General features: G+C 42.9%; 1 protein-coding gene across 1 annotated transcript in view; it reads left to right on the top strand.

Moving 5' to 3' along the window:
- The first annotated feature begins 226 nt into the window (after positions 1-226).
- PSME1 (proteasome activator subunit 1) overlaps positions 227-15,099 on the top strand; it is a 28,558-nt gene continuing 13,685 nt past the window's right edge. The window contains exons 1-2 of the mRNA XM_089677858.1: positions 227-434; positions 12,829-12,861. Coding sequence (XP_089533984.1) covers positions 396-434; positions 12,829-12,861 — 72 coding nt within the window. The 5' untranslated portion in view covers positions 227-395. The remainder of the gene's footprint in view (positions 435-12,828; positions 12,862-15,099) is intronic.

Genomic DNA, 15,099 nt, shown 5'->3' with positions numbered 1-15,099 from the left:
TAATTGATTCATGTTTGGATTCTAGTTTAAATCTGGTAATGCTCTGATGTACTTATTAAATTGTCATGGTATATTTATGATCTGTAAAAGCAATTGTTCCACATAACCCCATCCTGCTATTTAAAGTGATTTCTTTCTGTGTGTATCACGCGATGTCGGTGATTTCATGTTCTCCACCTTCCCCCTTTTTTTAATATCCGTCTTCTAACTGTCAGCACCTCCCAAGGCCTATTTCACAAAGTCATTGCTCCTCCTTGTTCTGTAAAGTCCCTTCTTCTTTACTTTCACTTTCCCTTCAAAGCTGAAACGTCTAAAGTGTAAAAAGAACCGAGCAGACAGACGGTACCGGGATCTGTCCCTTCCTCCATCTACAATCTGATCCCTCTGCAGAAACAATGGCAGATATTCAACTGAAACAAGAAGCCATACAAAAGGTGAGAAGCCCAGGTTTATGTTTTAGTGTGTTCGTGTGATCCTACGTGTAGTGTGTTCGTGTGATCCTACGTGTAGTGTGTTCGTGTGATCCTACGTGTAGTGTGTTCGTGTGATCCTACGTGTAGTGTGTTCGTGTGATCCTACGTGTAGTGTGTTCGTGTGATCCTACGTGTATCTCTCCGACACATATATACATGTTTGTTTGAATTCTACGACACACGTAGCCTTCTCCACTTCTACATTTGTTTGAAAATACATATATACTAGTGTAACTTATTTTTGAAGGTCGGACATACAGAACTGAAATCTATTTGTAACATTAGTATATATGTATTTTCAAACAAATGTAAAAGTGGAGAAGGCTAGAGTGTTGTAGAATTCGGATTTCTGCATGATCAAATAATCAAAGTATCATATATGAACAGATCATTACATTAGATTACTAGAGACTGCAATCCTTTACACAAAAAATGCCACTATACACTGACGATGCATAACAGACAAAGCTCATTGTAAAGTACGAGTCGTGATCAGAGTGAGGCCTACGCTTTCATTTTGCTGGTTTTCCTTGTTCTATGTGCACAGTCAGAGAACAGACATGGCACTCACTACTATACTACAAGCTCTAACACATCCTATGAAACATAAAGCAAAAGAAAAATGGAAATATGAGCTGAAATTACATTCTAACAACTCCAACACATGTCACGCACAGATTAAATGACACACACGGAAGATTAAATATCCCTGAAAATCTCTTGTAGAGCAGTTTGTGTTTAATTCACACTTTTTTGGTTTCATGGAAGTAACCTGCAAAGCTTTAGGGGTCCCAGTTTGCTTGAAGTCCTCATGCACACTTGATGTATTTCACGCTGCTCCTCGGGGTATCTGGGGGGGATTTTTTTTCTGGCTCTACATGGTCCCAGTTTGCTCGAAGTCCTCATGCACACTTGATGTTTTTCTTGCTGCTCCTAGGGGTATCTGGAGGGGATTTTTTTTCTGGCTCTACATGGTCCTGCATGTTATAAAAGCATGAGCAAACGAATGCTGTAACTTCTGTGCTGGACGATGAGCTCCACAATGTCAGTAATCCCAAACAGAGTACTTTTTGGGGAGCTGTGTGCAAAGAAACAGAGGGCGCATGGTCCTAGTGTATTCCGTTCTAAAAATGAGATTTATTGAATAAAAAGTAGTATACTCACAAGAATAAAATCAAAGGTACGTCACAAAAACGACCGCATGGTCCAATCTCCCTAGATGCTGGCTGTAGGCCTCCAAGTAGCTGACATGTTTCGAGGCAGATCCTCTTCCTCAGAGCCAACTGAGGTCCTGCATGTTAGCCTGTGTATTCAAGGACCGTTTACAGGCAGGCGTGTTTAGTCCTCATGCACACTGGATGTTTTTACAGCGGCTATTTTTGGCTTTTTGTGTTTTTTGGGGTTTTTTTTTTCTACAGCTATTAAACTCCCCAGCATGTTATCCTATGTGTCCATGCACACAGACTGTAATCCAACATTTTTTTGGCTGGAGAAAAAAAACTAGAACTGGTGGGTTTCTAGAGGCATTTTTTAGCTGTAAAATGCTCTAAAGCTGAAAAACATGGTAAAACACTGCAAACCGGCGTTTTTGTACTTTTTTTTCTTTTGGTAAAAAAAAAAAAAAAAAAAACTCGGAAAACCGCCACTAAACGCTAATGCAAAAATGCCAAAAAAAGCTGTTTTTAACGTGATTTTACACAGCTATCGTTACCAGCGTTATCAAAACACCCGTGTGCATGGAGCCTAGAGGCAGGAAAAAATCCCCACTGAGTGCGTCCAGGAGTAGTGCCGTTTTTTGAGAACGCTTAATGAGCCTAAACGTGTCTAAATGCTAGGCATGTTTAGCATTAGTCTAAGTTAGCCTCGTTAACCAGTTGCCCCCCACCCTATAGCAGAAATACTGCCACAGGGCAGTAGGGCTGCGCAAACTCGCATCTCTGTGTGTGTGATTTGCATTTCTGGGTAGGGGCGCGCGCCACTCTACCCGTGCCACCATTGGTGGCTACGGATGGCAATCACCGAGTCCCGGCCAGAGATTCTCTGCCAATACCTGAGGAACACTGACAAGGGAGAGGCCTGTGTGTAAACAGCACAGGTCTCTCTCCTGCCAGCAATACCATGCTGCTGTGTATTTTTCTGCACAGCAGAGAAATACACAGCATGTTTCCCAAGTAAAACACACACAGCACATGGTTAACCCTTTGATCACCCCAGATGTTAACCCCTTCTTGCCCAGTGTCATTAGTAGAGTCAGTGCTTTTTATTAGCAGTGATCACTGTATTAGCATTATTGGGATGTCAGTGGTAGTTAGGAAAGTTGGCAAAACATCCAGTGTGCATGAGGCCTAAGTCTTTTTTTCACATAGGTGGCAGTAAAAAGAGGAGGCCGAGTCAAGTTTTTACTGCTCCCAGGCACTCACCTAAAGTCTAAAATACCGCTGGAGGAGGCTGTTCCCATGCCGCAGTTGTGATGCCTTGCATCATTGGTAGGATCGCCTCTTCAATGCCAATCAACAGCTGCTTAGCCGTATTAACTTTTCAGAGCAGAGGCTCTACTCCACCCTCTTACTGAATTTTGGTGTTCTTGTCCTGCTGGTTCTGGTCATTTTTTAAATTCAGGGCAGCTGTGCGAGGCTTCGCTCATGCAGTTGCAACATCCATTCAAAGAAATCTGTGAATGGAAAGACTACAAGTCCCATCTGCCACTGTGTCAAAGGAACTTGTAGATCTCAATGGAACATGAGTGCGTTAATGTCCTGATACTTCCTCCGGCCCCTGTAATGGAAGGTATGTACTTCCATACAGACGTGTGGCTGGAGGTGTAGTCTGCAGGTGCCTGTGCATTGTATCCATGATCAAAGTTGTAATGCTTTGCAGGCTCCATAAAATAAAATCACTATTTTTTAATCTATGTTGATCCATTTATGAATTTTTTGCAAAAGGTGGAATTATCCTTTAACGGGAGGTGGAGGTGAGAAGCTGGATACAGATATTTAAACCGTAAGAAGTCAGTGGTTGAGATCAGTGGCTTGGTTATAGCAGCTCTCACCAAAGTGGAGGCCCTAGAAAAAGGGGCCCTCAACTGGAGAAATAAAGCATGGGATTAGGAGTGATATTTGTAATGAGAAAGTTCACTGAATGTTATTTACAGCTGAACTGCCAATGTAACACAATCCCAGAGCCAAAAGAGACACCCCATTACCCCAATACATATGCGGTGTTCCTTGGGTTGGCTATGAAAAACATACTCCTTCCTAGTAAGTCTGTCACTCCACAGATGCGCACTGGGCCTTACGCTGCCAACTTCTCTTCTTAAAGTAGAACTATAGCCAAACCCTTTTTTTTTTTTTTTTTTTTTTTTTAATTTTGGATAGAGTAAGGGAAGCTTGTAACCCCTCCCATATTTTTCTATTCCCATCTGCATCCCATTGGGAAGATTTACCCTCTCTTCCTGTCCCATAGCCAAAACAGGAAGTGAGAAATCCCTGCAAATTAGGGGCTGGGATATTGGATTCCTATCGCCCGACGCCCGGGACATGTAGTTCCGGGCACGCCGAGCAGGTAGTTTCTTTCTACCTTTTTGTCCTGCTGCGGGCAAACTTCAGGGCTCACCTGTCAGGTGAAGCAATCAGCGGCAGCGCTGCCGCTGATTGCTTCCACACAGTGCCAGCCTCACCATGCACCCAGAGTGAGGTCTCCTGGGCTCTGCTTCCCATCTACAGGGCTGGCTCACTGTCGGCTAGAGGAGAGGGAGAAGAACGGACAAGTCCACTCCCCTCCCCTTCTTGTGCTGACCCAGAAGTGACGTTATGATCTCACTTCCGGGTCCCCATTGAGAGTTTGTAATGCAATCCCTGGGAAAGGGCAATCCCCAGTGGAGCAGAGGGGAGACATCCAGGGTCTTTTAGACCTTTGATGTCTCAGAGAACCTGTCACCAAAAATCATCACATAGAGGACTTTGTGTCCTATGTGATGGAAAAAAAGTTTTCATTTTTTTACAAAAAAAAAAAAAAAAAGAATTTACACCCAAGCACATACTATCCCCCCAAAAAATATTGAGGTCCCTCACATACGCATGTACAAACGAAAAAGCACACGCTGGGGTACCTACACATGAGACTGGCGGTTGCCATACACGTTACATATCGCCGCGCACGCCAGAATGAGAGCAAGAATTCTAGCCCCAGCCCACCTCCGTAACACTAAACTGGTGCCCTATAAGGAGCTTTAAAAGGGTTGACCTCTCTTCTTGGTTCTTGCCCAGCGCATGCACATTAGGGTGTAAATTGCCCCAAAAACTCCTGGGATGCTTAACACGTAAGAGTGGCAGAATTCCAGCTGGTAAAAAAAAAAAAAAATTGTCAAGAAAAAAAATTGTTACAGGAGGGGGGTGAAGGAGCAATTATATGTAAAGAAGAAAGACTGAAGGTCTGCTTTAAACCCAAGAGCACAATTTGAATATATTACATTTCATTAGTCATTGCATTCGCTTCCTTTTTTCTGTGTTTTTTTTCTTCCCCTAGAGCAGTTTCTCAATCAGGGTTCCATGGAACTATATGGTTCCTCCAGAGGTTGATAGGGGTTCCTTGAACAACGAGCAATTTCTGTCTCAGATAAGTTTCCACTGACAGCAGTGATCTTTTTAGCTATCTGTAAGAGGGTAATTCTTCCCAATGACACAAGTGTAAAGAGCATTCTTCCCACTGACCATCACACTGATGTACCATAGTTGTAGATAGAGTAATTTTTAGCAGGGGTTCCATGAGACCCGACAGTTATTTCAAGGGTTCCTCTGTGCTGAAACGTTTGAGAAAGGCTCCTCTAGAGTCTAGACCAGCAATGGGCAAACTACGGCCTGCGGGCCGTATACGGCCCGGTGGACCTTTTAATCCAGCCTGCGGAGCTAGGCTCCCGCTAGGCTCCTCTCACAGTCCGCCCTGAAGACCGGTGTAGCATGAAAATCTGTCTCCTATGAGGATCTGTCCCCCTCGACGTATCTGCGCATGTGCCGGAGATCGCCGATCGGCTGCTAATGCCTGAAACTGGCACATGCGCAGATACGTCGAGGGGGACAGATCCTCATAGGAGACAGATTTTCATGCTACACCGGAACGACGCAGAAACGCGGCGAGAGGAACGCGCGGAGCAAAGGGAAGTGAATTGACACAGGGGGGACTTGGGGACTTAATATGGGGGGATGAATTAATATGGGGGGATGAATTAATATGGGGGGATGAATTAATATGGGGGGATGAATTGCACTATGGGGGATTTATTACTATGGGGGAATATTACTATACTTACTATGGATGACACATACACATCATTCATCTACTCTTGGTCCGGCCCCCGGGTCCAATATATGAACCCATTGCGGCCCTCAAGTCAAAAAGTTTGCCCACCCCTGGTCTAGACGTTCATCAAGCAATGCTGCAAATAACACACTTCCCGTCCCTTGGTGGCTGTTATTTTTCCACTGTATCTCTGGAAGTAGCAACTGTTGCACCCAGGCAGGACTTCAAAACTTGGCTGCCTTTGTTCACTTCCATTACATAGGGGATGATTGAATTAGTTCACGGGACATAGATAAGATTGTTATGCCTTCAGTTCAGCTCACAGGAAGTGACACGGTTTCTGGCAAGATCAACAGGTTTTCTGTACCTGCTAAAAATGTTCTTAGCCTGCAAAATGAAAACTAATGCAGCTACCATATTGAAGGACTGATAAGCTGCAATATAATATAATTTTGTGTTTTTAGTTTAGTTATCTTGAAACAAACATTTTTACAAAGCTAACATTGGAAATAATAAATAATTTCAGTTAGCGATTGCTCATTAAGCTGGTCATACATTATACAATTTTCTTTTTTCTTTAGATTTACCAAAAACCATATAATTTGAGGTCAAACCTAAACCGTTTCATTTGTATCCAATTAGGCGGGCCCTTGCACTACATAGTTGAAGGTAAATCTAAAGGAAAGTGGGCAGAAATTGAACAGGAAATTGTATAGTGTATGGCCAGCCTAACGATTACATTGACCAGAGGCTATAGGAACTTATACATGACGAAACTCACTTTCATATGGCATTTCAAGGCTCACAGCATATAGACTAAGACTGGCCATACATTATACAATTTTCTTGAGACTTTTGTCTTAGATTTACCAAAAACCATATAATAGGAGGTCAAACCTAAACGACCCTTTCAGTTGTATCCAATTAGGCAGGCCCTTGCACTACTTAGTGAAAGGTAAATCTAAAGGAAATTGGCCATAAAATTGTATAGTGTATGGCCAGCCTCAGGCTGACCATACATTGTACAATTTTCTTGAGAATTTTGCTTTAGATTTACCAAAAACCATGAGGTCAAATTTAAACAACTCTTTCAATTGTATCCAGTTAGGCAAGCTCTTGCACTACATAGTAGGAGGTAAATCTAAAGGAAATTGGGCAGAAATTGTACAGAAAATTGTATAGTGTATGGCCAGCATTAGCCACGGGTGCTCAACCTTTTGAAGAGCGACGCTCACTTAAGTGATTTGGTAACCAGTCACAGGCCACAATGAAAGGAAGTGGTTCAAAATTTGTTTTTTTATTTTGAACAGCATATTGAACATTTTCCCCTTGCAGACGCGGAGTGGCAGCGGAAGGGAGAGGAGGAGAAGCCAGATTTCAGCAGTTCCAGGAGGAAAATGGAGAGGATTGGTTCCTGTATATGCAGCTCTTCCTGTCCTAGTGTAAAACCAAATGTGGTGGCGAGGCTGCATAGGCCACTGGAGCATTTGGAGAAGTTGCCATTGCGACTGCTGATGCTACACCAATGGTTGGGGGAGGGGGGTGGTGTAAAAACATGCCTCAAACATTGGGTTTTACCGCCCCCAAACCGCAAATGTAAACAAGCCCTATTATCCTTAGCCCCCTATAAGGCTACTTTCATACTGATGCGCTGCAGTTTAACTTCACCGTAGTGCACCTATGGCTTTCCCGTGGGTTAGCTGCACTTTGCACAACTCTGGCATGATATACTAGAAGTCTATGGCATTTTCAGAAAGTGCACCAAAGCGGCAGGATATAATAGAAGTCTATGGCTCAGTGCAGGTAACCGGTTAGAAAGCTGCAGGTGCACTGCGCAGCACCCGTGGATCAGTGTGAAAGCAGCCTAATAGTTATTAACCCTTTTATAGGTGCTAATATGCCCATTGCAAAAGCGCAGGGTATGTGTTTAATACATTGACCTTCGTTTCCTCTTCCAGCTTCTGCAGGCAGCGCTCTGTCTCCAGGCTGCTAGAAATATCCTAGGCAAAGTGCTTTTGGTGTCGCTTCACCTGGGACAGGAGTCGGTGCTACAGAGGAAGCATTCGCTAATGTGGCTCCTGCTCTCTGTGGCCACCTGTTTCCTATGCTGCCTGTGTCGGTTTGATGCCCTCTGATGCTCTGGGATGGCGGGTCAGCAAGCCCAGATCGCAATCAGTGGGTTGCTGACCCCAGGCATGCACTTCCCTGGTTTGAGGTTGAGGGCTGGACTAAGAAGGTGAATTGCTTAGGCCAATCACAATGCACTGTCAGAGCATTGATGTCACAAGGGGGCGGGGGTAACTGTCATCCCGGCGCAGCTGTCAGCGCGAGCCAGCGTCAAGAGCGGAGCCTTTTTTTTTTTTTTTTTTTTTTTTTTTTTTTTTTTCTTCTTTTTTTGGGTCGGTGGTGGTGGCGGGCATCTTGACTGATGCTGGATCTACTTTGGGAGACATTTTTTTACAATTTTTATTAAAGATCTTGTCTGTCATTTTTTTACTACACTTTTTTTCATGAATGGGTAGCAGTACCATGTACCGCATACTCATTCACATGGGGGGGCAGGATCTGGGGGCCCCCTTGTTAAAGGGGCTTCCAAATTCCGGTAAGCCCCCGCCCACAGACCCCCACAACCACCAGCCAGGGTTGTGGGGAAGAGGTCCTTGTCCCCATCAACATGGGGACAAGCTGCTTTGGGGGGAGGAGCCCCCCATCTTAAAGCACTCCTCCATGTTGAGGTTGTATGGCCTGGTATGGTTCAGTAGGGAAAGGGGGGGGCACTCACTCATCCCTCCCCTTTCCTGACCTGCCAGGCTACATGCTCAGATAAGGGTCTGGTATGGATTTTGGGGGGGACCCCACGCCATTAAAAAAAAAAATTTTGGTGTGGGGTTCCCCTCAAAATCCATACCAGATCTGAAGGGCTCAGATTGTTTGGAATGGGGGACCCCATGCCGTTTTTCTTAAAAAAAACAAAAAAAAAAAACAAAAAAATTGTCGGGCAATGCCAACAATTCTTTTGACAGCTGTCACCGGGGTTTTCACTACTAAAATACTGCATGACTTAATGGTATAACTCATGTGGTATTTTAGTAGCTAAACTGTATTTTACTGTATATTCAGATGTGGTAAGATACCACTCTGTAAATTGTACTTGTTCGAAGTTCGCGGTCAAACTTTTGGTATGTTCGACACTCTTCACTTCCTGTCAAATACCGTTTGAAAAGCAATCCCCCCCCCCCCCCCCCTTCCGGACAATGCTGGTGTAAACAAGACCTAAGAGCTTTGTAATGAATGTTGTTGATACCTTTTGACTAGGGGTTTAAAAAGATCACAGAATTATTTAAAATTATTATTATACAGGATTTATACAGCCAAACAGTTTACGCAGCGCAATACAATTTAATACAGGAGGAATCGGAGCTCTGCTCGTTAGAGCTTACAATCTAAGAGGGAGGGTCAAGAGATACAAAAGGTAGTAACTGGGTGGGTGGGCTAATGGAGAAAATACATGTACAGTTGTAAGGTGGAGGCAGGGTAGGCCTCTCAACAGATGAGTTTTCAGAGATAATCTAAAAGAGTAGGAGATTGGGGAAGGGAGGTGCAGAGGATCAGAGCTGCTCTGGAGAAGTCCTGGAGGTGAGCATAGGAGGAGGTGATAAGGGAGCTACAGAGCAGGAAGTCTTGAGAGGAACGAAGCGACCGTTTGGTTGGTATTTTGAGACAGTTAGTGATGTAGCCGGGGGTTGAGTTGTGGATGGCTCTATTAGCTGTGGTAAGTCATTCCACTGAAATCTACAGCACTTGAAGATTTTTTTTTTCCTTACAAACTGCTAATTTTGTCCAGGACTGGCTGGCCCAGCAAATGTAGACCAAAAGCTGTCTCCAAGAACCCAAACTTCTATTAACTTCTATTGCACGATCTGCAGGTTACTCTTGCAACAGTTGGTGTTAAAGTTCATACATCAACAGGCAGGAAGAGGTTGCATAATTATAATCTCCATAGGCGGAGTGCCAGAAAAATGCCTTTGTCAGAAAAGAACAGTAGATCAAAACTGTTTTTTTTTCCATTCAAGTTGAAGGCAAATACTGGGCTTTCGGGCACAATGTGTTGTGGAGCAATAAATCAAAATATAGTTGTTTGTTTGACCTTGGTAACAGTAGACATGTTGGAACAAACTCAAAACTCCGCTATTAAGAATTCTGGTGGAAACGGTATAGTTTGGAGTTGCTTTGCTACTTCAGGGCCTGGGTAGCTCTCAGTCATCGAGTCAACTGAATTCTGCATCATATCAAAGCTTGCTTAATGAGAATGTGAGGCGATCTATCCAATTGTTGAAGATCTTTTAGTATAATGATCCAAAGGACACTAGCAAAACTACCAAGGAATAGCTCACAGCAAATTAAAAGTTTATAGACTGGCCTAGTTAATGCCCGATTTGTATCCCTTTGAGAGTTTGTAGGAGAATTTAAAATGACAGTTCATGAAAGGAACCCCACAAACATCTGGCATGGAAAAATTACAAAGTCTTCAGAAACTGGTGGGCAGTTCTGTGAAACATCTGCAAACTGTTATTTTTGCTAAAGGGGGCAATGTCTGCTTCTGAGGTGAACTTACTCTTTTCTACAGTACACTATATCATCTGTTATATTTTTTAAAATGGTTGAAAAGGCATATTTTCCTTTGTTTTTATTACCTATGTATATTACCTTTCTCTGTAAGAATTGTTTGCCTGTTCAAATATGTAGAAAAAGTTCTTAAGTTCTAAAAAATCAATTTCTATGGGGTGTGCTTCCTTTGTCACAAGGCTGTACATACATGTATGTATTTGACTTTTATTCATATTTATATAGCATTGATATATGTACATGTATGTTATGATCTAGTTGTAGCACTACCACCTTAGAAGTCTCGAGTTTTGGGTCCTGCACAGCCAGGCAACTTATTTCCCTGCAGCCTTGCACTGCAGAGACAGTAAACAGTCCTTTTTTAAACTTTTTTTTTTTTTTTCTTTTTTTATTAAGCGGTTGATAACTTGGATGGGGATGAAGGATACATGGAATGGAATGAGGACAACTTCCTGGAACTATTTACAAGTGCTCAGATGGGTTTCTCTTTGGAGAGCTAGCCAGCCTCTCCTGATGTACCAGGAGAACTCCAGGCAGTTCTCCTCTATCCAGCTGTGTAGAGGAATCCCTGGATAAGGGTATCTAAAGTCTGCCGCCTTGAAGCAGTCAAGCTGGGGCTAGTTAGGTTTCCTGCCCAAATGCCCTCTCACCTACTCCAGTCCAGTGGGTGTGGAAGTACTTGCTGTCCCTCTTCTGCAAGCTGCAGGTTGGTAGCTGCCTTCAGGCCTTCTGTTGGGCTGGCTATTTCCTTAGCTCCACAGATTGTCCTCTCTCAGGGGGCTGTTGAGGTCCAGCTTTCCCTTTTTCCAGTCCTTCCTGGAGGCAGGCCCCTTCCCTGGGTCTCCTTCCAGGCTCCACACTCCAGCTCCTGCTCTCACATCTTCCACCTGAACTCTACTACCACTGAGCAGACTCAGTCACACTTTAGGGGCTGTCTTGACTCCATGCCAAGCGTCCTGCTTGGGGATTGGTCAGGATTCCTTAAGAGGGCTGACCAGCTCCTCCTCACCCCCGCCCACTGAGTTCTAGAGACTTCTCCAAGTCTCTAGATCAGGGGGAGGTTTCAGAGAGCTGATCTGCAGAGCATCTCAGCCCTGACCCAAATTTGACCCCTCTGATTATTTCTCCCAGCTGCTACTCTGCCTCCCAACTAAAAAATAATTAGCTAGCTCCCCTTGTCTAACTAGGAGGGTGCCACATAGTTATTAAAGACCAGGTAAAGACCAACATTTCATACTTTTTGTTGGGGGAATCCATGCTTCATACTGAATTTTTTTAGCCACAAGTTGTCATATAAAGAATGGTCTGTATTGCTCAATCAGGTTTAAGATGTTTGCCAGTTTAGCTTAGCCAGTCTCGACTGTTATTAAAAAAGGTAAAAACACTTCTTTCATAAAGTTCATACACATGAAGTCCATAGTAAAAAAAACAGAAAAAGATGTGCAGGTAGCTGCATGCACCACTATGAAATTAGTTTTCACCAGTATCCCCATTGTAAGCAGTTGCGAAGTGTTTGGTTCGCACCATTTCAGACCATAATATTGAGTTGGGCCCCATTAACACTTGTGTGGTACAGCAGCACGCATTATATTCAGAAGGCTCATTCAAATACCCTACAATTGACCTAAAAATGCACCTGCCCCATTGTTTGATAACGTAGCGCACCATGACGTATGATAGTATGTAGTGTTGCACTGCAGCACATGTCTTCTGGTAGCCCATCGCTTTAGTGTGGTGGGGTGCAACTTAAAATTAATGGCAGCACAAAGCACTGCCATATTGCAAATATGTGAAACTGGCCTTAAGGGCTAAGTCCATCTTTTACAAAAAAAAAGTTATAATAATGCACCCATAATAAAAAGGGTGCATTTATTATTTTTTGCATAGAAGCCAGAAAAGCATTTAAAGCACAATCTGTGGATCACTGGTGCAATCCTGTCTCCTGCAGACTTTCCATAGACAGGCCTTCGATTCAAACCTCCGCTCACAGGGCAGGAGGAAGTATCAATGGACAAGTGCGACAACATCACTGTGGTGGCAGATAGCACTTGTAGTCTTTCTTCTTTTTTTTTTTTTTCACAGATTTCTGTGAATGATGTGACTGGGCAAAGCCATACACAGCTGCATTGATTTTATATTTGACAGGAGACAGCAGGGAGAAGACCTCCCCCTTTATATAAAACGGTTGGCTTTTTTTGATGGGGGGGCTGCAGACTCTGACCATGCTTCATGTTACATCCCAAGTATGGATATAACATGAATCATGCTTAGATAAGTGGATTTAGCCATTAAACATGCATCAAACTGCATTTCATTATATTTTTTTTACCTAATTTAAATGCTACCATGGGAAAAAACAATGTCAAGCCATGTAATCTAATTTAATCAAACCATCTAATGAAGCTATCTATTACCATTTTGTTTTATTTTATAGGTGCAAGGATTCCAGAATCCGTTTTGTAAGGAGGTAAGAAAATATATTCAACATAATAAATAGTGAATTTTATTATAGTTGCAGAAAACTCAAATGCAACTATTTAATCTCAAATGCTATTTAGAGGTTACATGGGCTGGTAAGCATCTCAAAGGATACCTTTGAGAATACTGTAGAAGTATTGAATGTATTATTGCTGACTTAAAAAATCACTGGTCATACTGATCCCAGTTTCTTAACCAAGCCAATAACTTGGAACAAAAATGTGAGGTACATTGATGTGTTTTTGTGCTAGGGCAACCCCCACCATAGCACAGATTCATTTTTTTTCTTAATATATAAATGCGTTCAAGTGCCTTTTTAGAATGCAGCATGCGTGTTGAAAACTGTTTTGGCAAGTGTTAGGCTGCTTACACTTTTTTTTTTTTTTTTTTTTTTTTTTTTTTTTTTTTTTCCTTGATAGAACAAAGAAAAACACAAACATATATTCTTTTAAACCCTATGGGACTCTTCACACCATTGCACTGCGGGTGTGGTCTGTTTTGAAGAGTCCTGCATATTTCAACATCACACTAAAAATGCAGCTCCCCTTTGAAATGAATGGAAAGTGTGGGGAAAAAAAAAAGGCATCAAACACACCGTAGTTGCGCTTTTTGTTTTTTGTTTTTAGTGCTTTAAGTCATGTCCATGTTTCAGTTTAATGCTGAGAGTCAGACACCCAGAAATGCATCAAAAACGCATATGTGTTTTAAATTAATTTCTTCTCAATGGAGTAGTATGTATGCACCCTAAAGTCGGCTATAAACTGAGCGATTTTCTTGCCTGCAGTCACGGCTTGCAGGTAAGAAAATCACTTTATTTGCTCATTAACAGTCAGTTATCCTATTCTCCAGAGTTATTGTGGGGGGAAGCTGCTCCCGCTGGGAGCACTAGCAATATTCGTATGTAAAATCTGACGGGCTGGTTGTACTCAAGTTGATCGATCAATCAATTTGGGTACATTCAGCCTGCCCACACGTTCGAATCTCAACTGGTCCCTGCTGAACCTGAAGATTTGAACCGTCTATGGCTGACTTGACCAATCGATATGAATCAAGCATGGCGCACAGGGTGTGGGATAAAAGCAGAGGGGTCCTAACTGATATCTGGCATCAGGTCCTAGGAGTGTCAAGTTACTGAACAAGTTTGTCACTAACTTTTTTGCAAAGCACAAAGAAATGGCACTTTGTGCATTTCCAAAATTCAGTCCCTGACCGAACCCAGGTAAGCTTTTATTTGCTAGTGTAAACCTGCTAAAAGCAAAAAAGAATACTTAAGCTGGCTATACACCATCCACACAAACAAGGTGGTTGGAGGAATCTCCTGGTGGGGACATTGTGTTCTGTATATAAAGAGACAGTGTGCACAGGCCTAGTGCATTACCTTTTGAGTATTTTACTTTTTCTAAATCTAATTTTTAAAAGAGAAATAAAATCAAATGGAAAGCATGTCACAAGGGATGCAATGTGGTCCAAAACCCCTGAAGGTAGTCCGGGGGGGACTGTAGACCTCTGGATAGCTGGTGGCTGATGCGTTTTGAGGTTTTACCAGTCAGACTGGCTCCGAGGAAGAGGTACAACCTTGAAACGTGTCAGTACCAGCTATCCTGAGGTCTACAGTCCCCACCAGACCACCTTCAGGGGTTTTGGACCACATTGCATCCATTTTGTGACATACTTTCCATTTGATATTTCTCTTGTAAGCATTTTACTTATCAATAAGTCCATGTGCCCTCTTTTTGTCTTTTAAATACAGTTCTCTTTGGATTTCCCTGGTCCATTGAGGGCAGCAAGGCTTGCATTCTTTTCATACACATGTGGGGATATTGACATTGTGGAGTCCATTGTCCAGCACAGGAGCTCAGGCATTCGGTTGCTTTTCTTCCTACCACATTGTGTTCTGTATCCAGGCACTGTCAGAATACACTAATAAACAGCTGTGACTGATTGGCCACTAATTGATGAAGCATTTTCCACCTCTGCTGGACCTGCTGAACTTCAATCTGTGTATGCTGAGCTGTAATTATGGTGGCACAATATTCAGTTTCAGCCTCTCAGTTCCTTTGTATTTGATGCACATATGCTCAGCAGTGGCATTTTGACATCGGTTTGAGAAGCTTGAGATCATTTTGAATTCATTGCTGGTGACCTGCATTTCATGTCTGCTGATTTTGTCTTCCTAATAAACATGTTTGACATGGTAGAATAGGGCTCAGTGACATAGCAGCACAAT

This window comes from Staurois parvus, unplaced genomic scaffold (assembly GCF_062004578.1).
Source record: "Staurois parvus isolate SC_StPar_1 unplaced genomic scaffold, SC_StPar_1.0 ptg000193l, whole genome shotgun sequence".
Taxonomy (NCBI): domain Eukaryota; kingdom Metazoa; phylum Chordata; class Amphibia; order Anura; family Ranidae; genus Staurois; species Staurois parvus.
Note: the sequence above shows the minus strand (reverse complement) of the source record. Positions and strands in the feature narration are given on the sequence as shown.